General features: G+C 45.3%; 1 protein-coding gene and 1 long non-coding RNA gene across 3 annotated transcripts in view; one reads left to right on the top strand and one right to left on the bottom strand.

The window, feature by feature from the left end:
* FRAS1 (Fraser extracellular matrix complex subunit 1) overlaps positions 1-26,046 on the bottom strand; it is a 290,434-nt gene that overhangs the window by 157,718 nt on the left and 106,670 nt on the right. For both annotated transcript variants that reach the window (XM_014578940.3, XM_075929458.1), the window contains exons 5-11: positions 21,622-21,781; positions 17,965-18,098; positions 13,300-13,383; positions 12,169-12,270; positions 11,869-12,060; positions 4,321-4,410; positions 1,556-1,703 (exon numbers count right to left, since the gene is read on the bottom strand). In XM_014578940.3, coding sequence (XP_014434426.3) covers positions 1,556-1,703; positions 4,321-4,410; positions 11,869-12,060; positions 12,169-12,270; positions 13,300-13,383; positions 17,965-18,098; positions 21,622-21,781 — 910 coding nt within the window. The remainder of the gene's footprint in view (positions 1-1,555; positions 1,704-4,320; positions 4,411-11,868; positions 12,061-12,168; positions 12,271-13,299; positions 13,384-17,964; positions 18,099-21,621; positions 21,782-26,046) is intronic.
* Positions 469-25,793, top strand: LOC142829525 (uncharacterized). Its single transcript, XR_012903970.1, has 3 exons — positions 469-602; positions 4,100-4,181; positions 25,670-25,793. It is a non-coding gene; the product is annotated as an uncharacterized LOC142829525 (long non-coding RNA).

The raw sequence follows: 26,046 nt of genomic DNA, 5'->3' as shown, positions 1-26,046 counted from the left end.
TGTCAGTGCGAGCCTTTAGCTCGTCTCCTACATTTATACAGGAATCCAGTTTAGATTATACTAGGGAGAGGGGAATTACTGATTCCCAAGCCAAACAGATGCAGTAAAGCTGAAATCAATAAAAGTCGTCATTGGGAACACTGCTAAAACGGAGATCTCTGATAAAACTAAGAAGCCTGGCAAAAATAAGGAGTAAGTTGCATGACCTTTACTCACATTGGGAAGCACCTCCACCCACAAGGGCTGCCACTGAAGTTAGTGAGATTAACCAGTCTGAGTAAGGATTGCACAACTGGCGTGAGTAAGGATTGCACAAACCCCAAACACCTGCTTGCACTCCCTGTGACCCAGAAAGCCAAGAGGCCAAGGACACAGAAGGTGCATGGAATTTTACAGACAGTCACTGGGTTGGCTATCTGCATAATAGTTTGCAGAAGGCTGGCGTGTGAGGACTATCATGAGCCAGTGGCGGCTTGTCATGTCTGCATGGATAACATTAAGGAATGACGTAATTTTCAACATAAATACATTCTGAAGGTCTTGGAGATAAGACAGGTCACCGGGAGGTGAGATAACTCGGAGATGTTCCTTTCCGACGGAAGGTGAGTGACATCTATAACCCTGTCTGGTCACTGGCATACTATCTACCTATTTGTACTCTGAATCAGGTGCGCAGTGAGAGGAAACCCACAGGAAAAAACAAACAGCTGGGGGTGCGCTGAGTGAAAACAAGCGATTCATCTGTTATATCTTGGAACGCAGAGAGAAACAGGGAATCGGTCACCAAGGAGGCAAACCCACAGCAGGAATGTCTCATGATAGAAGGGTTGCAGTCGGCCTGGCTGTAAAGTGCTGCAATGTTTCCCAGTGAGCAAGACTCTACTAGACATGAGAACATCTTGTTAATTGCGTCTAGGCTTTCAAAAGCATAATATTATGGTTTTATTGTATTTGTATCCCCCTTTCTAACATTTCTGCTTGCTGTTCCTTGAATCTCTAAGCTGTTAAATGAAGTGATATTTGATTTCACAACAAACCTCGCTAAGTGCTGGGGGGAAAGCGGAGGGTTGAGTTGAGGTGGAGCTGCTCAGCTGGTGGGCCCCATTTTTCTGAAGCTGTGAATCAGTGAACACTGCAAGCATCCAGGAGGCCAGCAGCTGGAGGCTGCAAGCAGATGCTCAGAGGTTGGTACGTGCCTGTCGCTAACCTGTACAGTGGCAGCAGCGCCTGTGAGGCCTAGAGAGAAGTGCCTGGCCTGGCCGTAGCAGCGGAGTTGGGGAGCTGGCACCAGTGACAGGCACCGACTTTGTCATGCTAAGGGCAGGTGGTAGCAAGGTACTTCCCTTGGTACACCTGGTAAGCATCACGCTTCCTATTTAGACCCCTGAAATACTAGTGTATCCCTGGGGAGCATTCGTAAAAGAATTTCATTTCCTGGCCTAAGTTATGAGGGGCCGGGTTACGAAGGATTATGCCCCCACAATACAGCCAGGATCAGAATCCACCCCATGCAGAACTGCAAATGCCAGCAGCAGAAGCTGCTCCGTGCAAATACCTGCTTGGCACTGCGAGCAGCAGTCTCCTTCCACCTTCGCTGACAGGCTGCCCAGCGGGCAGGGTGGACAAGAGCGTCGATAGCAGATCACCTCGGTGTCCCGGCATTCGCATTCCTTGCACAGGCCTTCTTTCCACCTCTCTCCAGGCTGCACAAGACAATAGTGAACCCCTTTGGTGAGGCTCCGTTCGGTGCAGAGTTCAGCAGCGGGACTGAATCCAGCTCTCACGGCGCGTGATGAACAGTTACAGGTCTAGTGGCCAGCTAGAGTTTACATCATGAACCATTCACAGGAGAGCTTCGGCATAAACTAAATGCTTGTGACCGACAGCCATCCCCCACTAAATCAGATAATCTGATATAGAGCTAATCGTTATCAGTTGCCATGCCAGTGTTCCATCTTGTCTAGTGTCTGGTCTTCCAATATGGACAGTGATAGATACAGATTGAACCCCTTTAGCCGAGCAATTTCGGGACCTGACCGGTACCGAACCAGAGAATTTGCTGGACCACAGAAAGTCAATAATGTCCAGCAGCATTGCCAACACTTCCACTGCTTACTGGGCTCTTAGAAGACATTAGGCATAAATTAGAGCAAAATAACAGCACAGAACACTAAGAGCCAGGACTGGTGGCTGTAAACAAACTTTACAGGACTGCAGGAAACTTGGCCTCACCGTAAGTGGATATCCTGTTAACAAAAATCATACTAGACCATGGATTTTTGCCAGACCAGAGAGCGGTCAGCCTGCATGCATGCATAATAAAGTTTTCCTTCTAGGTTTCTCTCCTGCCTCACTGCTTTGACCTCCAGCCTCGGACCCTTCCGGGGGCTCTGTACCCCAGGGGAGCGAGATTTCCCCCACAAGGGGAAGTTATTTTTCTGAATCCTTCTGACTTTGAAATGAAAAATAGGGTTTGTGTCCCATATAATATGTAACAGGTCTAATGTAACAGTAGAGATTTTTATTATTCATATTACCATCTAAGTCTTTTTAATCCAGTTAACCTCTTGCCTTCAAGTATACACTACAGCAAGGACTTCCACAGGTTAACTTGGCATTGTGGAAAAGTACTTTCTTTTATCCATTTTGAATGAACTGCCTTTCAGTTTTATTGACTGTTTCATTGTTCTCATATTAATGTGTGAAAGAGTAAACAGGAGCATCTGGTTCACATGCACTGGACCATTCACACATCACTACCAAGTCTCTGCTTATCGCCTTCTCTCAGAATACTGCCCTGGTCTTTCCCAAGTGGTTTGAGTTAATTTAGAATATACCGGGTTGTATTAATAATTATAATGTAAAAAGTTGACATTCTGTCTGATATGAGTTATTTGTTATTAACAGTCAATTTCCTATGCCATTATGCTGTGCATTCACCTATCTATAGTCCCTCTATCTTCTCCAAGTCTTGATCAACGTAAATAATTTTGTGTCACCTGCAAATTTTGCCACTTGGTTATTCGCCCCTTTTCCCAGGTTCATTTATAAATATATTAAACAGCACAGTGCCATGTAGACACCCATGGTCCTTCACTGTTAAACTTCTTCCATGATGAAAACTGATAATTTACAGCTGTTGCCTTGTTTTCTATCTTTTAGCCTGTCCTCAGTCTACAATACCACTTTGCTTCCCACCCTCTTTACTGAGTTTCTTACAACCCTCTTCGTTGGGATTTGACCATAGGTTTTTGAAAGTCTACGTTTATGCCACCTCTTTTTAACTTTAACCACTGTTTTGTTGACACACTCAGGGAATTTCAGCACACGAAAGGGCACGATTTGCCTTTACAAAAGCCAGTCTTTAGAAAGGAGAAGCACACTGCCCCTTCTGCGCTCAGCTAGTTTTGCTGGCAAGGGTAGGGGCCATTATCTCAGCAACCTCCTGCCCTTGGGCGCATCTACACAGCTTGCCAACAGGAGCGCCCCAGCCTGGGTCGACAGAATTGGGCTCAGTGGGTAGTTCTCTCTGTGCCTACCTTAGCCTTGGGAGTGGGGTGGGCTTCAAAGCGTGAGCTGCAACTTCAAAGCGCTCTCCGCCCAGCCATTTTCAGAGTGCTAGCGCAAGCCTCGCTAGCCCCAGTCTATCAGCCTGGGCTGAGAAACTCGCTGCCGTGGGATGTGTACACATACCCTCTGGGTCCCTTAGGGCTGCTAACACAGAGCAGTACTTCCACTCAGCCACTGAAACTGTGCTTGGTCCCAAGAGTTATTTACTTCTGCACAAGCAGCAGTTAACATCATTATTCACTTGTCGCAATAATGAAAGGTCTCCTAGTGTACTTCATCAAAAGAAACTATACCGTCAATGGTAGAAGAAAGGCTGATTGTAAATAGCCCAGAATAACAGGCTCCCGATACAGTGAAATCAATAGGGAACGTTTTCAGAAAACTGCAGTGAGCTTTGGTCGTACGGCTCTCACTGGCAGTAATGAAAGTCAAACATCTTAAGCCCCATGAGGTGCACTGAAAACTTGAGGGTGTGTGTATAAAACATTAATCAGGAACGATTGATTCAATTTACTCTGCTTTCCCCTAGGTAATAAAAAGAGCCGGAAGAGACTTAGATGGTGCTGAAAGTTTTAAACAAGCAGATTTTATGAAACGCAACCCCCTCCCAGGTGAGTAATATTAAGGGACTGTGCTTTTATAAGACTCAGTGAAGAATGTTCTTTCTGGGCTTTTATGAGATAGACTTTCACTTCTTCAACCCCTCATAAGCATAACACACTATGTTATCCAAATGACCAGGGTACTCACAGCTTTGGTATGTTCTCCATACACACAGTAACTATCCCTTGAAATACACTCAGGACAGCACTTCCCCTCCAAATGAACTAATTCTTCACCCTGTGGAGAGAAAAGTTGCTGCAATACACATGAAATTAGCATTTCCAAGCAATACAGGGGAATGCAGAGGCATAATGGTTATCGGACTGGAATGTAATCTTTAATATCCAGCTGCACCTTATCTGCTCCACATCCTACTTCATCTCCACATGTGCGCTTTGAAATGTGTGTGTAAATAACATTGTGGCAGCAGAACAAACCCCAGAAAAGATCAGGAAATTCACTGATAAGGCAACTATGTCCCAAAAACCAAACCATTAAGAACACACAGAAAATGGAATAACATTTTTCACTTGCATTTTACTTGAAAACTTTCACATCCTTAAAAATGCAGCTGTTACATTTTCTATGTTCCATTTCTCCCTCAAAGAAAAGACTAAAAATTTAACAAATGTTCACGGTGAATTTTAAAACATGCATTATGTTGTTCTAAAGTCTACTGTTGGTTACAATTGAAACAGAGATACTGTGAGTACAGTACTGTACTGTGAGTACCCCAGTGTAATTGAGATCATAATTTTGCTGTAAGGAAAGGAAATAAGGCTTCCATTTGCTCAAAGTCTGTTGTATATAAATGGAAGCAAAACACTTCTGGGAAAAGAAGGATGGTTTTACATGTAATGAACCTGGATTAGATTTAGGAGAGCCAGGTTCAATTCCTGTCTCTGCCTTTGATTCTCTGAGCCTGATTCCCATTTACATTAAGACCTCTTGCTACTACAAAGGTGATATAAAGAGGTCTCATATAAAACTTAAATCAAGATAGGCTATTTTAATTCCCAACTAAATATCCACCCTTGGACTTGCACCAAAATAATAAAAGGTGAATTAACAACGAATGTAGCTATTTCAGTGCAAGTTAGCTCATGGACCGGTCCCTGGGTGGGATTTTCAAAAGCACACAGCACTGGTCTAAGTCTGCTGCCATAGAAGTCAATGGTAAATGCTGATTGCTTTTGTAAATCACACCCTTAACCTGTCTGCATTCCCCAACTGTAAAAACTGAGATAATATTTACCTACTGCCAAGGGGAGTTGGGCAGATTATTCATTAATAGGTACAAAGCACTCAGATACTGCGGCAGAGCGGGGGAAATTAACAGATGGACAGTGCATCTGGATATAGTCTATAGTGAAGTGGATCAGCTCTCAGACTGTGCCTATGCACCAGAATTCTAGCTACAGAGTGCGTGTGATTCAGTCTCCACCGGAGTCAGTGGAATTCCTTTCAATGACTTAAACATGGTTTATATTAGGAAGCTCTTAAACTTTCAGTGATGGGGGAGTTGATCTATATGTGCAGAAGCCTCTTTTCAAATTCTGTTATTGAACCCTTAACTAACCCACACATATACACAAACTCCCCATGAATGAAAAAGCTGGCTCCATCTCCTGGGTTCATTATTTACGGAAGTTTAGAATCCGTCCCCATCTATTTTGGGTATATTTGACAGCATTCCACTTAGGAAAATGTACTGTGCCAGTTTGGCTACATATGTACAAGTGCAATAGCATGAGCAATGGCAGATTATGCCAGAATGGCCAATCTCAGCCCAATTCTTTGAGAGGGCCACCAGCTTTAATGACTCCATTTGCACGCCGAGAAACGCACGAGTGAGTTGAGGCACTATGTTTTCAGTCAAATCGGGGACACATTTCACTTTAACCATCTCTGACTATTCTTACAAGTTTCTACATCAGTGGTGGGCCAAATGTGGCCCATTTAGGGTTCTAGGTGTGGCCCATGAAATTTTTTTTTTTTTTACCATTGCCCACTTGCAGGGTTGCCAGATTCCACTGTTTTCTATTTTCATAATTTTTTCCCCTACAAGTCTTACTCGAGTGACACACATGTAAAGCAAGGGCACATAAAATGATATGACTGCCTATAACGCTGACTATAAGAGCCGCGCGCTCCCTTTGCCACCAATCAAGCGCTGCTACAGTTCAGTCGGCACCTTGCCGCAAATTTTAGGTATGTAAGCACAGTGAGCAAAACTACCCAGTCCTGGGAGACCACCCTGGTTATGACAATCTTGCAGCCCACTGAGCTGAAGGCCCACTTACTACCGTAGGATGGCCATCCCTGTTCTAGATACAGGCAGTCCCTGGGTTACGTACAAGATAGGGACTGTAGGTTTGTTCTTAAGTTGAATCTGTATGTAAGTCGGAACTGGCGTCCAGATTCAGCCGCTGCTGAAACTGATCAGTTTCAACAGCGGCTGAATCTGGACGCCAATTCTGACTTACATACAGATTCAACTTAAGAACCCCAGGCATCCCCAAGTCAGCTGCTGCTGAAACTGATCAGCGGCTGATTCCAGGAAGCCCGGGGCAGAGGCTTCCTGTAGTCAGCCACTGGTCAGTTTCAGCAGCGGCTGACTTGGGGACACCTGGGGCAGAGCAGCTGGGGTGCTGCTGGGTTGCTCCAGTAGCGCGGCTCCTCGGCGCTACTGGACCAACCCAGCAGCACCCAAGCTGCTCTGCCCCAGGCGTCCTGATTCAGCCGCTGCTGAAACTGACCAGCAGTGGCTGAATCAGGACGCCTGGGGCAGAGCAGCTGGGGTGCTGCCGGGTTGGTCCAGTAGCGCCCAGAGCGGCGCTACGGGACCAACCGGCAGCGCCCCAGCTGCTGTACCATAGGCGTCCGGAGCAAAGCCGCGGAGCATGGGGGCAGCAGGACAGCCCAGACGTGCCGTGGCTATCCTGCTGCCCTCAGGCTCCGCGGCTTTGCTCTGCTTTGCTCCCCGTCTCCCTGGTCTGCAGACCAGGGGGATGGGGAGCAAAGCCGCGGAACACGCGGACAGCCCAAACGCGTCTGGGCTGTCCGCTGCCCGCGTGCTCCGCCGCTTTGCTTCCTCTCCCTGGTCTGCTGGAGACCAGGGAGACGGCCCCGTTCATAACTGCGGATCCGACATAAGTCGGATCCGCGTAACTCAGGGACTGCCTGTAGTTAAACCATTATTTCAAGTCTCTGGGGTATATGGTAAGAAACCATGTCACTAGTGAACTTTCCTTCCCTCCATTCCAACACACACAGACACTTATACAAAGAATGAGGGGGAAAACATGCACGGGACATGATTCTCTTTGCCAAAAACTGCCGCCGTACTCTGCCAAGACTCAGAAGTAGGAGGCATTCTACGAGATAATTCTGTCCCTCGCACGCTCGTGTTTCAGAACCGTTACTCATGACATTCAACATTAAGAATGTGGAGAGGGAGTAAGGAGGGAGAGGGTGTCAGATTGTTTTTACACACACATGCACACACCACACACACAACTTCAGATCTTTAAGATTTCACTAGGCACAAAAGTAACTAGAACAACCTGCAAGGAAGACAGAAAAGCAGGGCAATATACTGACCTAGTTCAGCGTCCCTCTTAGCTTCATAACATTAGTAGCACAGCATATGTTCTGCTGATAGCACATGGGTTGTACAACATCTTGCAGGATGGGGACTAGGGATGTAAAATCCTGTTTAACAGGTTAACTGGTTAAGCGTATTGTAACCGGTTAACTAATTAAAGAGGGAGCCGAGAGGAGGGGAACTGCTCCAGGCTGCTCTTGAGCTGGAGTGGCCAACCCGGACACTGAGACCCACCCCCCCGCCAGACAAAGGTTGATCCGGCCATGCCAGAGCAGAGAGGGGCTGTCCTCATCAGGCCCCACGGGGCTGGAGCAGCCTCCTGCCCGCAGTGGGTGGGGAGCTACTCCAGCCCCCACCAGTTAACCAGAAGCAGTAAGCGTCACCTGTTACAGGTGATACTTTTACCAGTTAACCTTTGACATCCCCAATGTGGACCACTGTTCCCTTTGTGACAGGACTGTTTAGAGACAGTCTCCAAAGCGGGATGATGTGGAAACAGGAACCTCATTCTCACGCACGGCTCATCTTCAACCACTCAGGGCCTGTACTCCCCAGAAAGGCTCCTGGCAGCTTTCCATTGGAGGGGCAGTGGAAAGTAGCACAGTGGTTCATGAGAGGCTTCTGACAGGTGAAGTGGCTTTGATGGAGCAAATCCACTTCCACAACTGCCCAGCCACACCTACTAGACAATTTCCAGCTGCCCACTTGAAGACTGTAACTCAGATTCTAAGATTAGCTCCTAATCATCACCGATATAGTCACTCAGCAACTGCTGGGCAGAGTTGTATTTGAAAGGGTTTAAATATTAAGCCCTCGCTCTAGTCCCATCAGACGCTGATATGCTAGGTCTAGCTATCTAGGACTCAGGTTTAAGTCTGTGACCGCGTTACAATTTAGACATCGTTATGTGACCAGAAAATTAATTAATGAAGGGCAGAACCCCACAGACCACTAGCTTCAATGCTGCTCTGACTTAGTGAAGCAGGCAAAAAAAACAAAAACAAAAAAAAACCCATACACCTTGGAGAAGAGAAGGAAAAAAGTGACACTACCTGCTTTAAGATGCTTTTTATGAGACATTTTCTATTGTCCTTGGAATAAGTTCATGAATGGCTTGTACTACTGAGCAACTCTATCACAAATGATCCAAGACAGCTGCTTCACCTTTTTGGAAAGTCATGTAGGGCATAAGTCCTCAAACAAACACTTTTAATTTTCTATCCAACAGAACCAAAACTGATGTCTAATAGGATGTTAAATTTAATTGACTAGCCGATTAGTCAATAAGCGGGGGGAGCCACAGCAGGGTACCCCACTGTGGCTCTGCCTTTTAAATGTATTGAGAGCAGGCAGGATCTTAATACATTTAACAAGCAGAGGTGCAGTGTTTGAGACTAGGCACGAGCTGGCAATCAGATGATTCCTGGTTTGCACCTAGTCCCCCTTACCTGCCCCCCACGGAGACGGTGCTGGGGGGAACAAGCTTTTAAGAGGCAGTGGGTGGGGAGAGAATTGAATAGTACAGGGACTAGTCCCAAACATCCCTAATGTCTAATATGCAAAAAACACTTTCCCTGTCTTTTCCAAGGCCCATACTTCACTGATTTCAATATTCTTATTTTGATGTCTGATTTGTGACACGCAGGTTTGAAGAGGTTTTCAATGAAACCCAATTCTGCCAATATTAGTATTAGACTGGTCTTAATGCCCATTCAAAGAGTTTTAAAGGCACTCAGCACAATGCAGGATCTAGCGCTAACGCAGACAATTTTTCCTTTATAAAAAAGGGGAAAGAATCAAATTCATCAGTAGAAATTAGATCAGCTACTTTATGTATTTGTTTATGAATCCACTAGGGAGGTTAAATTTCAATTAATCAGCTAATCGAGTAGTCGATGGAACTTCCATCGACTACTCGATTAGTCAATAAGGGGTGGAGTAGGGTGCTCACTATCCCAGCTGTGCCTCTGCCTTTTAAATGTAGGCCCCGTTTGCCCAGGGTTCCCCGCTGCACCGGCTCTGCCTATCAAATGCAGCAAGAGCCCCGCTAGGCTCTTGCTACATTTCAAAGGCAGAGGCACAGCAGTCAGACTAGTGTGAGCGGGGACTGCTTCAGTCCCTGCTTGCACCATTCCCACTGCCCCTCTGCCTTCCCTGTCATCCCCCTACCCGTGGAGATGTTGCTGGGGGGAACCAGTTCTTACTCTCACCCCCCCCCCCTTGCTGCTTCTGTATCAGAGGCAGCAAGAGGGGATGAAGTGACTAGTCGCTTACATCCCTAGAATCCACATTTTTATTATTTGTCTGTGGCGTGATAATAAACCTTGGATGGCCCAGTAATGGGCTGAACACTAAATATAAAAAATCTGTATTTGTACCCATATTCAGTTATTGTACTGTGATATATCCCAGGCTGTACTGAATACAAGATTTTCTCTCATGGTGACTAGTGAGAGTTCCAGATATGGAAATGTCTGTAATGCACCAAATGGAACTGCTACATTATCTTCTCCATAGAGCCATAATGGTATGTAATCATTAACAGAAACTACTCATTTTGCAACAGGATACATGTGGAAAGCTGTGTGAAAGAAATACAAAGCCAACAGACTTATTCCCAGTTCCTCCCGATTTTGTCTTATTTATATGACAAGCTTGACTTTCCATCCAATTAAATTCAAAATAGCGTAGGTAGTTTTAGAGAAGCATTTTAAGGTGACAAGGCAGTATTCCAGTTGACAATAAAAGGTTGGATCCAACATTCATCTCTGTAATGTCCATAAGAATTAATCGAGAGAGGGAAAGTACAAAGGAGTTTTCATATTTAAAGAGATAATGTTTCATGAGTTAGCACATTAACTTCATTTCCAGATACATGATCTCTTCTCATGCTGGAATGAAAATGTTTTGGATCCCAACTTTCTGATACATCCATTGAATTAGACTTATTCCAATTTCCCTCATATCCATGCACATACTCACATTTTGGGCTAGACCATGGGAACCACTTTGATCAAGGCGTATTAGAGAAGTTTCACTATCCTACCAAGCACTCTGACCCTATTGAATGCCATTTCTGCATCTACTTATTGGTCAATTATAATATAAGCTATCATCCGAGCTTGAAGTAAGAGTTAAGTATTTTATAGTGCTGTTGATCATACGTGTCTCTCTCATGAGCCCTGGCTGCTCACTGTAAGAAAACAGGAAGAGGGTTACTAAGTTTAATGGCTAGTGCTTTAGCAAAGAACTTGCTTTCTCCGCCTAGCAAGGATCAAGGACAAAATTCTCCACATTTATTAACAGAACTGGATGCCTCTGAGCTATACTCGCTGCACCAAATTCAGCTCTGGAATGAGCAGGCGCAGCTTCTACTGAAGCCATTTGTTACCAGGTAGATCCTGACAGTGCTGGAGACAATCAAAAATGTAAATCAGCCGCTGATTCACCCTAGCATGGTGCTTGCACAGCACAAGACTGCTAAACCTCCTACCTGCCTCGCCTTGCACAGACACGCTGACCCTCACTTCCATTCCTCATCTCCAGTTAAGTCAGGGATGGGCAACCATGAACAGTGAGTGGTCCTCTTTCACCTCAGAGGGCTGCAGCAACCCACTTGGGTTCCACCTGTGGCCCTGCAACCCCCCCAGCTGCCCCCCGCCCCTACGTACCTTTAGTACACTGGAGTCCTACACTTCCTTGCTCCTCCCCCTTCCCTCCCCACTCTTCCCCCTTCCTCCTAAAGCTGGAATGCCATGAACAGCTGTTCACAGCATTCCAGCTCTTGGAGGGAGGGGATGGACAGAGTGCGAATCAGGTGACTTGCGTGTCTGAATGTGCAGGGAGGGAGTGGGAGGAGCAGGGAAGTGTGAGGCTCCAGTGCCCCATGGTGGTAGAGACACGTGGGGGAGGGGGCGCAGCCAGGGAGTTCAAGGGCCGCAGGTGGTGGCCCAGTGGGCCGCATGTGGCCCACAGGCAGAGTTAAGTGCTTTGGAGGTGAGTGATGGAATCATGGCCAAGTTCCTAAGATGTGTCTAATAGAAAGCAAATCAGGAAGTGACCATTATACAGAAGAAACCCTTCCTTACCTCGGCACACTCCACTCCGGCACACTCTCCCTTCTGACACGTGACTTGTCCTCCATCACATGTGCAGAATTCACAGCGACTCCTGTGCCATATCTCATTGTGATACCTGACGGTGCCTTCGTATAAGCAGCTTCCTTTGGAAGAAACACACTCCTCGCAACAGCTCCCAGGACGCTGCACTTTGCTCTGATCCTAGCAAACATCAGAAACTCAGTGAGTGCTAAGCCATCCTTCAGCCCGTTACGAAAGGGGCAAGTGGGACATGCCGCCTGATCTCAAGGCTGGGAACTTGTGAATTACCTTCTCACAAGGACGTGGGTCACAGGCCTGTTTAAGACACCTTGCTTCCCCTCTGTCACACACACACGTAGTGCAGGAATTTTTCTTCCACTGCTCACCATGCTGCCCAGAAAGAAGATAGACAGTTACATACATACATAATATAAATATATAAAGTAATAAAGCAAAAACCCTCACATAGACACATTCTCTCCTGGAGTGTGTATTTCCCCTAAAGTGTAATGGGTTCCCTGTATGTACATGTGTCCAAGTAGGGAGAGGTTTTTATTTAAAAAACAACAACAAAAGAAACAGTACATCCTACTCCAGGATGTACAAAGGGAAGAAGAAAGTTCCACATCCATACCACAGTGTATACTCCTCATCACAAAGTTGGCCAAATGGTCGGTCACCTTTCTGAGAGTGCTTATAATAAATTTTGAGGACCTGACTGAACAATACACTAAATGCATCCCAAGTTGAGATCACTGGATACAATGACACTCAGTGACATCTGTTTTCCCACTTAAAAGAATAATGATGTGTGAACAGTTAAGTACATTATCTAATTTAGCCCGTGAACCTGGTTGCAGCTTGCATGCAAATTCCTTTATATTTCTAATCCCTTTCAACTTTTAGCTTCCCAGTAAGGGGGGAAAACAGCCATTGTACTAGGGATGTAAAAGAGTAGTCGATTAGTCGACTACCCAAATAAGCTTAGGCTTATCAGGTAGTTGAGTCGACTACTCACATTCCCCTCCCCCTTACTGCCTCTATATCAGGGACATCAAGTGGGAGTGTGAAGCAGGAGCCGGTACTTGGGAGAGCCGGCTTAAAACCCGGTTCCCCCCAGCGCCGTCTCCACGGTGCAGGAGGGTGAAGGGAAGGCAGAGCTACAACAGTCCAGACCCGGCGTGAGCTGGGCTCCTGCTACATTTAAACTGAAGAGCCGCTGCAGCCCCTTATCAACTAATTGTGGTCTCGATACAAATTGTATCAAGTATACAATTATTCATTTACTCCCTACTTAATATCTTTACATTGTACTAAGTCACTAATGCTGGCAGAATGTCCAAAGTTACGGAAGAAAAAAATAGAGATGTGCCAGAACTCATGCCTGGTCGGTTTTTGGTATGGTTCATCAAAGGTTACCTCATACACTTTTCCAGACACAGAGCAGGGTTTCGGAATACACTCTGGGCAACATTTTCCAGGAGACACAGCTACGGTTTCATCCTAAAGATTTAAAAACAAACAACCCCCCCCCCCCACACACACACACTTTATTTAGGGAATCAACATGACCAGAATAACTATTTGAAAATTAAATATACAGCCCAGCAGCCTGTACCTGGAACTCTTGTGAAAGATATGTATACCTATGTGCCACCTGAGCCATGAATTAGGGTAAGAATTTTGGGGTCCGCTTTGCATTCTGCTATAAAAGTAGAAGGCCAAGCACAAATATAATACCTCATCTTGTTTGGGACTCTTGAGACAGACAGTGCTGGAACCATGGATAAAGAGAAGCAGTATGGTCAACTGGATTAGGCAAAACACTAGAAATTAGAAGAAATTAACAGTCTAGACATGGCTCTGTTACTGATTGATTTTGTGACCTTGGATAAAGCACTTAATTTCTCTGCCCCAGAAGCTGTCTACACAAAAGCTTGCACTGGCATAGTTCAATTGGCGTGGTGACACTGAGACGTATTTCAGATTAAGAGCAGGTCATTTTTGTTTAGTTTAAACTTGTTGCTATTTGACTTAATCTAAAGTGAAATAAGCCTGGTCTTTTTAACCGGCAAGAGTGTTCACACAGCCTTTTGCAATCAGTCTAAGATCTGGTCTGCACTAAGAAATTAAGTCAATTTAACTATGTCACTCAGGGACGGTGTTCCTGTAAGCTGAGAGCTTGGGCAGCCACTCAGAGAGAGTGAAATGTATACCCAGCTGATTAGCAGGGCACCCACAGTCGGCAGCATATTTCTGCTGGTAGTGCACATCCACACCTGTTTCAGTGCACATAAGAATTTATTCTGCACAAGGATGGAAAAAATTAGCGGGAATATCAGTTAGGTTTTTCACACCCCTGAGCAGCCTAGCAAAGTCAACATAAACTCCAGTGTACACAGTGCTAAATCAATGGAAAAATTCTTCCATCAACCTACCTACCGCTTCTCACGGAGGTGGCTTAACTATGCTGCCAGGAGAACCCCCTTCCATTGGCATAGATGGCATCTACACAGAAGTGCAGCATTTAAGTGCAGCCATATCCTAAAAATCACGGTTAGTGAAAACCTGCACAATTTTGCATTTTGAGTAAATCCTCGCTATCCCATCTGTGCCATGGGGATAATGATATTTACACCAGTATCTACGTCCTCTGACCATGAACAGAGCTATAGAAATGTTAAGTAGTGTTAGGGCCACCCCTGCTTCGTGAGATAGCATGTAAGTCACAAACTTCCCAAGGGGGAACAGGACTTTCATAGACTTATAGGACAGGAAGGGCCCGTGAGAGGTCATCTAGTCCTGTCCCCCGCATTCCTGGTAAGACTAAGTATTATTTAGACCATCCCTGACAGTTAGGACTCTCTAACCTGCTCTTAAAAAGCACCAATAATGGAGATTCCATAACCTTCCTGAGCAATTTATTCCACTGCTTAATCACTCTGATGGTCAGGACGTTTTTCAGGGATGGGCTGGAGGGCCAGAAACCTCCTGGAAAAGTTCGTGGTTCTAATTCATGGATTTAGCCAGGGAAATTCTAACAAATGATCCTTCTTTCTCTGCCTTGGGTTTTAAGGACTGCCTCTTCTGCTCAGGGGCTCTCTCTAGAGACAAGCAAACTGAGGGAGGTGAAACTTCCAAACCCTCTCTTAATGGTCCACCAGAAGCTCCCAGCTGGCTGGTCAGGTCTTGGAAGTTTTCACATGCATGATGAAAGGATCCTGTGCCCCCACATTTCTCTTCTCCCCTGGCTCTTTGATGGTACTCACTATACAGAACTTGGGGAACTAAAAGAACCCTTTGATTACTCATACTGACAAGTACCTTAACCCACAGGTAGCTCCACTGCAAGGAAGACAGTGGTACTACTTCAGTTGAGTGGAGCGGCAGGATCTAGCCCTAAGAGAGGTTTGAAGAAAATACCGACAAAAATGGCAGACACTTCCTAAACTCTCTGTGTGCGGTGAGGCAGGAGAAAGACGAGAGAGAGGAGTCAGAGCGTGGCTAAGAGGGCTCCCTCTTGCTTGCATTCTGACTGACTTAGCACATGAAAGAAGCTACTAGTTCCTTTGTGCTGTGGAAAGCGTAGACCTGGAAATAAATACACACACAAAGCACTGAAAAAAGTATAGGTCTAGTAAGCCGTGTGGGATCCTTGCCATTACTGCTAATGCACTTTTCATTAGAGCCCCTTGTTAGGAAATCTATGGAAGCCTATCACAATTAGCTAAGGGGGCTTTTTGGTACATTAACTTGGATGCTTCTGGCTGATTAGTTTCAGACACGTCATGGCAACAATGTTCTCATTCCAGTTTCTATTAATTAAGTTTTAATGATTAACTGATTAAACATCAGTGCACTCAATCAAGGCATAACTGCAGGACATTTAAGAGGAAAAATTCTAAACATTTAGAATTTTTTCATTAATTCGTTCTAATGAGCACCACTTAATCTCCTAATATTAATTACACATCTTAGCACAATGCACAAAGTGATTAGTATTCAGAGAAACAGCTGGGCTTTTCTCTGAAAAACATGAGCCAATGTTAATTACACAAACACCTGGTCCCATAATACATAGATGGGTGAGCATTAAAAGGAAAAAGCTTTATGACAGGCATAAGCACCGACTTCCCCTCTAGCCGGGGAATGCTCAACCTCCTCCCCGACCCGTTCCGCCCCAGGTCCTGTCCTCACTCCATCCTTTTCCCCAAGACCCCGCCCCAGCTCTTCCTGTCACAGCTCTGTCCCCACCCCACCACTTTTCTAGCCCATCCCCAAGCCCCCAGCCCGCCTCTTCCATGCCTTCTTTCCCAAGTGCACTGTGTCCCCATTCTTCCCCCAACCACACCGAGCTTACAAATCAGCTGTTCACGGTGCTCCAGAGGCGCTGGGAGGCCAGAAGAGGAAACTTGGCACCAGTAGGTGCTCTGTAATTTTTCCCCAGGGAGGTCCAGCCTCAGAGCACCCACAGAAACAGTGCCTATGATGATGGGTGCTTTATTTTCCCAGTTCTAAAATGGGAAGCTGCTTCATCACATCTCACACAGCAAGGGAGGCAAAATTCTGGATCTGCGACCGGAACGTGCTTGACGGGGAGACAAAAATCAGGAAAACGACAGCCTCTCGAGAAGTACAGTAAAGCAGAACAACGCGAACACCCAAGAAGGTGATTTCTTATTTTGCAGATGATTCACCACCACATGTGGCTGCACATGAGCATTGTTGGGATGGCTAGGAAGTGTGACACAATGCAAAGAAAAGAATCCAGCCAGATCTCTCGCTCTGTCATTGGCCTTTTTGTCTGTCCTCTACCAAAGAATACAATGTATCAATATATAAAGTACTAAGTATGCTTCTGATCTTCTGCATTACCCAGCATTCTGAAATTTTATTAGTTAATGGTCGTGCAGTGTTTCGAAGGTGAAAATTATTGCATGGATGCTAGAAAATAATGACTACTATTGTAAGCAAAGAACAGGAAGCCACAAGGGTTCTCATTCTACTGACTCAATGGGTGAATTTCAACGAGGTCTCTCCTTAGCATTGCGGGGCCCCTAGACTTTTGCTGTATTCAGTAGACAACATGGCCAGTTTTAGGGAGTAATCAGGTAGAGCTTGCTGAAACTTCTAATTTGAAACATTTTTGGACAAAGTGGCTTTTTTGTCAAGAAGGAAATGATGGTTGGAAACGTCCATTTTCAACTAAATTTTGGGAAGGTTCTTGTCAACAACAACAAAATCATTAAATTTTAACAAAAGCTCACTAAGCTTTTAAAGAAACATTTAAATCAGGGCTACTCAACTTTGGAAGCCCCAGGGGTCACAATGATACTCACAGCACACACCACGGGCCGCAACTTAAATGTGGTTGCATGTCCATGCAAATATATATGCAAATAGCTTCTTTCATACTGACGGGCGTGAATACAAGGACGAAGGCAAGACTATACAGCATGCAGGCCCTGTTTAAGTCAGTTCTGCTGATATTAATAAAATGCAATATTTACTCAATTTCCACCCATACAACAGCACTTTTAATGAGCAACAAGAGTCCAGGAACATAACTACTAAAACCCATTTCAACAGAAGACCATTATGGAGCATGTTCCCAGTGGAGGCTATATTTAAAGGACCCTACCCGTGGGCTGCGTGATGAGCCCTGTGTAAACCCAACTCACACTGCGGGCCACAAACAAACGGGCTGCAGGCTGCGTGTTGAGTAGCCCTGGTTTAAATACAACTTTTTTGCTGTTTTCAAAATTGTTTACAGACTCAAAAACTCCTAATTTCCTGACCCACGCTACAGAATGTTCTGTATTATAAAACGAAAAGCTCGACGAATATTTACAATCAGTTAGTCTGTAAGTAAATGGACAAGGTAGGAGGTTTGAAGGGGAGGCATTGATTTGTTTTGTGCAGCACACACTTCTTACATGATTATTAAAAGCCCTTTTTCCAAATGATTTTTCCTTCAGTAAACTATTAGCCTTCCAGCAAATAACGTTCTTTGGAGAAATGCAAATTTCCCACAGAAAGGAAAAGCTGATGAAGTGCACAGAACATTAAGACGACAATTTTTACCTGGCTGCACCACACAGATGGACATTCGACTGTGAAGCACTGAGTCGCCCCATTCCTGCAGACGCACTTGGCACACCGGCTGGGGTGCCATTCCTCAGCATCCCGAAATATCTGGCCATCAAAGGAGCAGGACTCTGAGAGACAATTAAGACCATCAGAAGAGTGGAAGTTAATCATCAGAACAGTGAAGGTCTGGAATAGCTTTCCAAGAAGAGCAGTTTTCTGTCCTAACACAGAGCCCTCTCCATCTAGTGACACACCACCAGCCACTAGAGATATTTGCTGCTAGCATTCGCCTGTTAGCTACATGTAGTCATAGGCAGTCTCATCATATCATCCCCTCCATGAACTTATCAAGCTCATACTTGAAGCCAGTTAGGTTTGGGAGCTGACAGATTGTGCTACACTGCCCCTGCCCCCAGCGCAAACTCTAAACTCCCATTGGCTGAGATTGTGCAAAGCCTCCCCCCGACACCTGTGTGCACAGAGCCACAGAGAGCAGCTAGCCACTTTGAGCAGCATGGAACTGCTCCCTGCTGTAGGGGCCACGGGCCAGATTAAAAGGCTTGGCAGCCCAGATCCGGATCTTGCCTGCCCTGGCCTAACTGATCACCATATGGGGAAAATTTCTTCCTACCCCAAATAAGTCAGATTGGCAGAGACCCTGTGGAATGGAGTTTACCTTCCTTCGCAGCATGGGGCCCAGGTCACTTGTCGTTTGAAACTAGTGTAAATGGTGAAATCTCTGAAACCTGAAGTCTTTAAATCATGAATTGAGAACTTCAGAACTCAGGCAAAAATCATGGATCTATGACAGGAGTGAGTGGGTGGGCGAGGTTCTGTGGCCAGCAAAGTGCAGAAGTTCAGACTGTCTACACTGGCCGCTTGAATTTGCACAAGAACACTGATGATCTAATGTAAGATTGTCAGTGTCCTTGCGCAAATACTATGATGCTCCCGCTCAGGGATAAGCCCTCTTGCGCAAATGCTTTACCAGTGTAGACATGTAAAAACTGTTTTGCGCAAAAAAGCCCCGATGGCGAAAATGGCGACAGGGGCTTTCTTGCGCAAAACTGCGTCTAGATTGGCACGGACGCTTTTCCGCAAAAAGTGCTTTTGCGCAAAAGCATCCGTGCCAATCTAGACGCTCTTTTCCGCAAATGCTTTTAACGGAAAAACTTTTCCGTTAAAAGCATTTGCGGAAAATCATGCCAGTCTAGATGCAGCCACTATGTTTTCCCCGCATTAAATCCAATAATTTGTGTCTGGCTAAAGCCTGTCTTCCACAAAGGTATACAGTCTTGACCAGTATTTCCTGTAAGTTATGTGCTTGTGTTGCCACTCAGTGGAGAATCAAGTGCTGTCCAACTGAGTAGCAGAGCAGCCATCCCTAGGTTTTGTTTCTGGTAGTGGTGCACATTCACACATGCCTCGGTGCACATAAAATTATTCCACACATGGATGAAAAAAATTAAAGGGATCATTGGTCTTTACTTTGAGACATAAAGAGTGGTGAGAATCCATCACTTTCCCAGATAGTTTGTTCTACTGGTTAATCACCGTTACTGTTTAAAATCTGAATCTGATTTCTAATTTGAATTTGTCTGGCTTTATACTCCAGCCATTGCTTCCTGTTATATTTTTATTCACTAAACTACAGAGCCCTGGAATACCCATTACTTTCTCCCAGTGAAGGTACTTACAACCTGTATTCAAGTCACTTTCAATCTTCTTGTTAATCAGCTAAACAAATTGAGACCTTTAAGTATCTCATTTTCTCCAACCCATGAATCATTTCTGTGTCTCTTTTCTGCATCCTCCCCAATTTTTCAAAATTCTTTTTTAAAATGTCGACATACTACTGGATACAGTATTCCAGCAGAGGTGTCACCAATGCCATATATGGAGGTAAAATCACCTCTCTTTTCCTGCTCACTGCTCTCATTCATACAACTGCGCATCACATTCACCTTTTTAACCACAGTATCACATTGGCTACGTCTAGATTACAAGCCTCTTTCGAAAGAGGCTTTTGCGAAAGATACTTTCAAAAAAGCCTCTTTCGAAAAAGAGCATCTAGACTATAACCAGTACTTTCGAAAAAGCAAGTCACTTTTTCGAAAGAGCACACCCAGGCGGTCTGGATGCTCTCTTTCGAAAAAGCACAGTTTGCATTACACAGCACCATTTTTCGAAAGAGCACTTTTGAAAAAAGGCGTTCTTCCTCATAAAACGGGGTTTTCTGCGGTCGAAAAAACGTGGCAGCAGTCTAGACACAGGGGATTTTTTTTTGAAAAAACCCTGTAGTCTAGACACACCCATTGAAAGTTCTTGTTGAGTTGTCTGTCTACTATGAGCCCTTATATCCTTTATCAAAGTAACCAGTTTTTAGTCCTTTCGATGCACATGACCTGCATTCTTGGTTTCTACATATAATATCTAGTATTTACATGTATTCAAACTCGTTTTGTTTGAAAGGACCCAGCTTACTAAGCGATCCGAGTCTCCCGGCATGAATGCCACCAATCTTTTTAGGGTCTGCAAATTTCATCAGCAGTGATTCTAAATTTACATCCAGATCACTGACAAAAATGTTCAATCATGGGGGGAAAAAAATCCTCTCTAGAAACACCTCTGTTTGATGAGGCTTCGCATTAATAACCAGCTTTTGAGATTTGTCACTTAGACTGTTCTCAATTTTTCCAACGTGCTCTTAATTGCTACTGTCCAGATCTAATTTTTAAAGCGATATCATGCAGCACTAATGTAACTGAATCAATCAACCAACCAACTTCGCAAGCTCATGAAAAATTAAAGTCATTTGTTTGACAAGGCAAGCTGGAATAGTGTGGACACTGCTATGAAGACGGTCACATAGCTTAGGGCCACGGACATTGTACTCACAGTTGTCCTACATTTGATACCAGGCCGACAGTTGAGTGTGTTCAGCCTGCGTGTTATAACTGACATCACCTGGCTACGATACTCCAAACAATATGATGTGTGCTAATTTTAGCCTGATGTAAGCAGCTTTAACTCTACTGAATTCAAGTAGAAGTTCCCTCTCTTATAAATGGGGTCAAATTTGGTCTGTAGGCCCTACGGGAGGATAAAGTATACAGCTTCAAAAGCCAGTCTGAGATCTGTAGCATGTGTGGATTTAAGTGAAAGGTTTTTTAAGTGCATGTGTGTGTTTGCGTTTTAAATAAGACTGTGTATGTCTCAACGTAGAAGGCTTGATATAACCAGTAGGAAAAAAAGTCAATAACACCACAACCCTGTCAGAGATTTTGCCTTTCGGGTGAGGTTTCAAAGGCATCTCTGTGAGTTGGATGCCCAACTCCCATTTAATGTTAATAGGATCTGCACCTCTGAATCCCTTAGGCAGCTTTGGAAATTTCAGCCTTCATCTACGTGACCCAAAATGAGCAGGGTGAAAAGCGAATCGGGGGCAGTTTTATACTCCAGTGTGTCTGGCAAGGTGCATGTGAAGCAGCCGGACTTAAAGCAAAGGGGAAAACGCTCTTTATTGATGTGAGGACTTACGAGATGGGCCCACCTAGTCACTTAGTCAAGATGTAGAGCAGCAACACGGACCTTGGGCCACATAACTAAGACCAAATTCACTTGTGTGGGGCTCCCCTTTTGCAGACTCACCACCGGCGCCCACACATTTGGGACAGCACTCTCTGTGGGCGATGTACTCCAGCTCTCCTCGGCCACAAGCAAGGGGCGGGCAGGGCTTGGGGAGGCAGTTAACATTCCCATCGGCACAGGAGCAAAGCGTGCACTCAGAACTCGCCCATTCCGTGCCATGCTGTAAAGGAAAAACCACACGGAAAACACATGAGTGAACTGAACAGACAACAAGACTGGAAACGGCCAGTGAATTGCCCAGCACCGGTGCCTAACACCCCTCTTCTGCAAACATCCCCAGGCCTGTAGGTCACAACCCCGACTCCAGACTTCGGGGCCTTCACTCTTCCCTACCACATGGGGACAAAGTAGGCCTAAGCCAGACACAGAGATCACTCGAATAGAGAGGGTCCTCAAAATTGTGTAGACATGGCATAACCCTAAGCCAAAGGACATACAGCTCATGGATACATTTTCCCCACTCACGACTGCCTGTATGAGAGGCCGAGCTGCCATGTCTAGAGTTAACGTGACCCTGCAGCAAGCTTCCATGAAAAAGTTCAGTCGGACCAACACCCATCAGAGGACAAAATCTGCCCTCCCAAGTTTAAACGATAATGTGCCACACGACAAGCCAAAGTCTGCTTGCCTCATGACCCGATGACGACAGTGGATCTGGTCTCACGAGCAGGGTTTGGCCCAGTTAAGAACACACTGCTTTTTTGCTCTCCAAGGCAATATACAAAATCTTCTTTCCGTAGGAACACTGCCAAGCAGAAAGCCATCTCAGAAGGGCCTACTAGGTACAATGGCACACTCATTAAGAATCTCCATCCCTAGAGGTTTTTAAGTCCTGGCTTGACAAAGCCCTGGCTGGGATGATTTAGTTGGGGTGGGTCCTGCTTTGGGCAGGGGGTTGGACTTGATGACCTCCTGAGGTCTCTTCCAACCCTAGGATTCTAGCATTACCACTCACAGACAACCAGGATATAAGCTGTTTTATTGTCTGAAATTTTAATTTATGTAAAACACGTAACATGGAAAAAACCTGCTGTCCGTTGCAGTGTAATTTCTTTCTCGGGGTGATTACTGGAGACAGTTTTGCTGGCTAGCTATTTCCAAAATAATGATGAAGATATAAAGCATTTGTCTGGCTCATTGACAGAAAGATAATCATCTTCCCTGTGTAATCCACTCCAGCCATTGGGCTGTACCCGTAGAATAGCTTCCTAAATATGCAGCTGGCTCTGTAGTAAGGGCGAGGCACATGACAGTGCTGGCATGAGGCTAATTTTTATTTCCCAGCCAATGTGACACATGTCAGGGATACCAGAGGTTATACCACCGTCACATGACGGCAATCAGCAGGCACCAACTCCAGCAGCTACGGTTACATTTCTTCCATTAAAAAAAAAACTAAACTAAAACATAATCCGAGGGTGCTGAGAAAGGTGGCTGATGTGATTGTAGAGCCAATGGCCATTATCTCCTGGACAGTTACAAAAGGCAAATGTAGTGCCCAGCTTTAAAAAAGGTAAGAAGGACAATCCAGGGAACTACGGACCAGTCAGCCTCACCTCAGTCCTCAGAAAAATCACAGGGGGGATCCTCAAGGAATCCATTTTGAAGCACTTGGAAGAGAGGAAATTGGATTCTGCAAGGGCAAGTCATGCCTAATCAACCTAATTATCTTCGGGTATGTCTACACTTGCACCCTCTTTTGAGAGAGGGATGCAAATGAAGGCATTCAAAATTGCAAGTGAAGCTGGGATTTAAATATCCCGCGCTTCATTTGCATATTCGCGTTATGGCACTATTTCAAAATAACAGACGCTGTTAAGACATGGTTATTTCAAGAGAAAACCCTTCTCTTGAAATAACTGGTAAACCTCATTGTATGAGGAAGGGTTTTCTCTCGAAATAATTGCGTCTTAACAGAGTCTGTTATTTCGAAATAGCACCATAACCTGAATATGCAAATAAAGCGCGGGATATTTAAATCCCAGCTTCTTTTGCAATTTTGAATGTCTTCATTTGCATCCCTCTCTCGAAAGAGGGTGCAAGTGTAGACATACCCTTCTATGACGAGGTAACTGACTCTGGATATGGAGAAAGCGGTGATTATGATATATCTTAAGTTTAGCAAAACTTTTGATATGGTCTCCCCCAGTATTCTTGCCAGCAAGTAAAAGAAGCATGGGCTGGATGAACGGACTACAAGTTGGACAGAAAGCTGGCTAGATTGCCAGGCTCAAGGGCAGCGATCAACAGCTTGATGACTAGTTGGCAGCCAGCATCAAGCACAGTCCTGGAGCCAGTTTTCTCAAACATCTTCATTAACGATCTGGAGGATGGGCTGGGCCAGGCCGCACCCTCAGCAAATTTGTGAATGTCACTGAGCTGGGGAGGAGGGGAAGAAGAGGTCGATACACTGGAGGGTAGCGATAGGGTTCAGAGTGACCTAGACAAATTGGAGAATTGGGCCAAAAGAAATCTCATGAAGTTCAACAAGTGCAGAGTCCTGCACTTGGGACGGAAGAATCCCAAACACTGCTACTGGCTGGCAACTAACTGGCTAAGGAGCAGTTCTGCAGAAAAAGACCTGGGGATTACACTAGACAAGAAGCTGGATATGAGTCAACAGTGTGCCCTTGTTGTCAAGCAGGCCAATGGCATATTGGGGTGCATTAGTTGGAGCATTGCCAGCAGATCTAGGGAAGTGATTATTCCCCTTTATTCTGCACTGGTGAGGCCACATCTGGAGTACTGTGTCCAGTTTTGGCTCCCTCCTGCCCCCACAACAGAAAGGATGTAGACAAATTGGCGAGGGTTCAGCAGAGAGCAACAAAAGCATATTAGGGCACTGGGATACATGATTTATAAGGAGCGGCTGAGGGATCTGGGCTTATTTAGTTTGGAAAAGAGAAGAGTGAGGGGGGATTTGATAGAAGCCTTTAAGCTACCTGAAGGGAGGTTCCAAAGAGGATGGAGAGAGGCTGTTCTCAGTAGTGACGGATGGCAGAATGAAGAGCAATAGCTCAAGTTGCAGTGGGGAGGTCTAGTTAGACATTAGCAAAAACTCTCTCACTTGGTGGGTGGTGAAGACTGGAATGGGTTGCCTAGGAAGGGGGTTGGTCCTGCTTTGGGCAGGGGGTTGAACGAGGTAGCCTCCTGAGGTCTCTTCCAACCCTGTGATTCTATGATCAAAGGAGCCAAAAACTGAAAAATTACCACAGCCAATTAGTAAAGCATTTTAGTAAGACAGAGGTGAGGGTTGACTACTTATCCATAGTACTCATAGGATTCCCATTAGCATGGCATCTCAACACTTCACAGAGTACTTGCTCTCACTGTGCAATAGGGATGTGCTATTAGCCCCACTCTACATGGGAAACTGAAGCATGGAGAGACTAAATGACTTGCCCAAGGTCACAGAGGAAACCTGCAGGCAAGCCAGAAATTGAACCCAGGCCTCCTAAATCCCAGGCCAGTGCCCTAATCATTAAACTATCCTTCTTCTGAGTTCCCCTCACTAAGGAGAGGGTTGTTGCACCTGTTACTGGACATCAGTCAGTCAATACCACTCCTGAACCTCAGGGAGTGGGGGTTAATCACGGGGACACTTGCTCCTTCTGCTGGGACCTGTTTGGGCACCGTGGTGGATTTGTCTCCCTGAAGCCTGTGTTTGCCCAGGTCAGGGTTACAGATGTGCATAGCCCATCACACGGCAGAGGTCAGTGTCTAACGATGCAAATTACTGTGGGTAATTATCGTTTCCAGTAGGAAGCAGGCCAACATGGAGAGTTCAATGTCTTATCCGCACAATACTATCTTGTCTTGTTTCACTGCCGAGCACAGCTGAATGAATGAATGAATGAATGAATGATCCAGTTGATCCAGACTCTCCACCCTGCTCAGCAAAATAGGCCAGGCTATTGTGAACTTGAGCGTTCCCTTTGCATGAACTGTAGCAAATAAAATTCCCCATATGGCCATTAGCTGATGGCAGGAGAAATAATAATGGGAAAGGAGTGAGCAATGATTAATGGTGCCTTTTGCTGCCTTCCAGGGTGCTGTATTGAAAAGGAAGCCACGAGTGAACGCATGAAGGAGTCTCTCCAGGACCTAGTTGGCAGTCACACTCCATATTTTCATCCTGGTTATCTGCCCAAAAGTTCATTTGAAAAGAGACCATTCACGTGTGTAAAAATATTTCAAATAAATAAATAAAGAAAATGCCGCAGACCCGGTTCCCACCCACCATAAGCCTGTCATCATGGAGTCTGAAGCTGCCCGAATATTGGCCAAGTATGTTTTGCTGAGATTAGCCAGGACCACACCCAAAGAAACTGGCGCTTAGTTTGACGTAACTCGAAAATGACATACCTGCCCCACGACCTCTTAACGAGACAGGATCGACATGTGGTTTGCTTGGGGGAAGAGGTT

This window comes from Pelodiscus sinensis, chromosome 5 (genome assembly GCF_049634645.1).
Source record: "Pelodiscus sinensis isolate JC-2024 chromosome 5, ASM4963464v1, whole genome shotgun sequence".
Classification (NCBI taxonomy): Eukaryota; Metazoa; Chordata; order Testudines; family Trionychidae; genus Pelodiscus; species Pelodiscus sinensis.
This window is presented reverse-complemented; position numbering and strand designations above follow the sequence as displayed.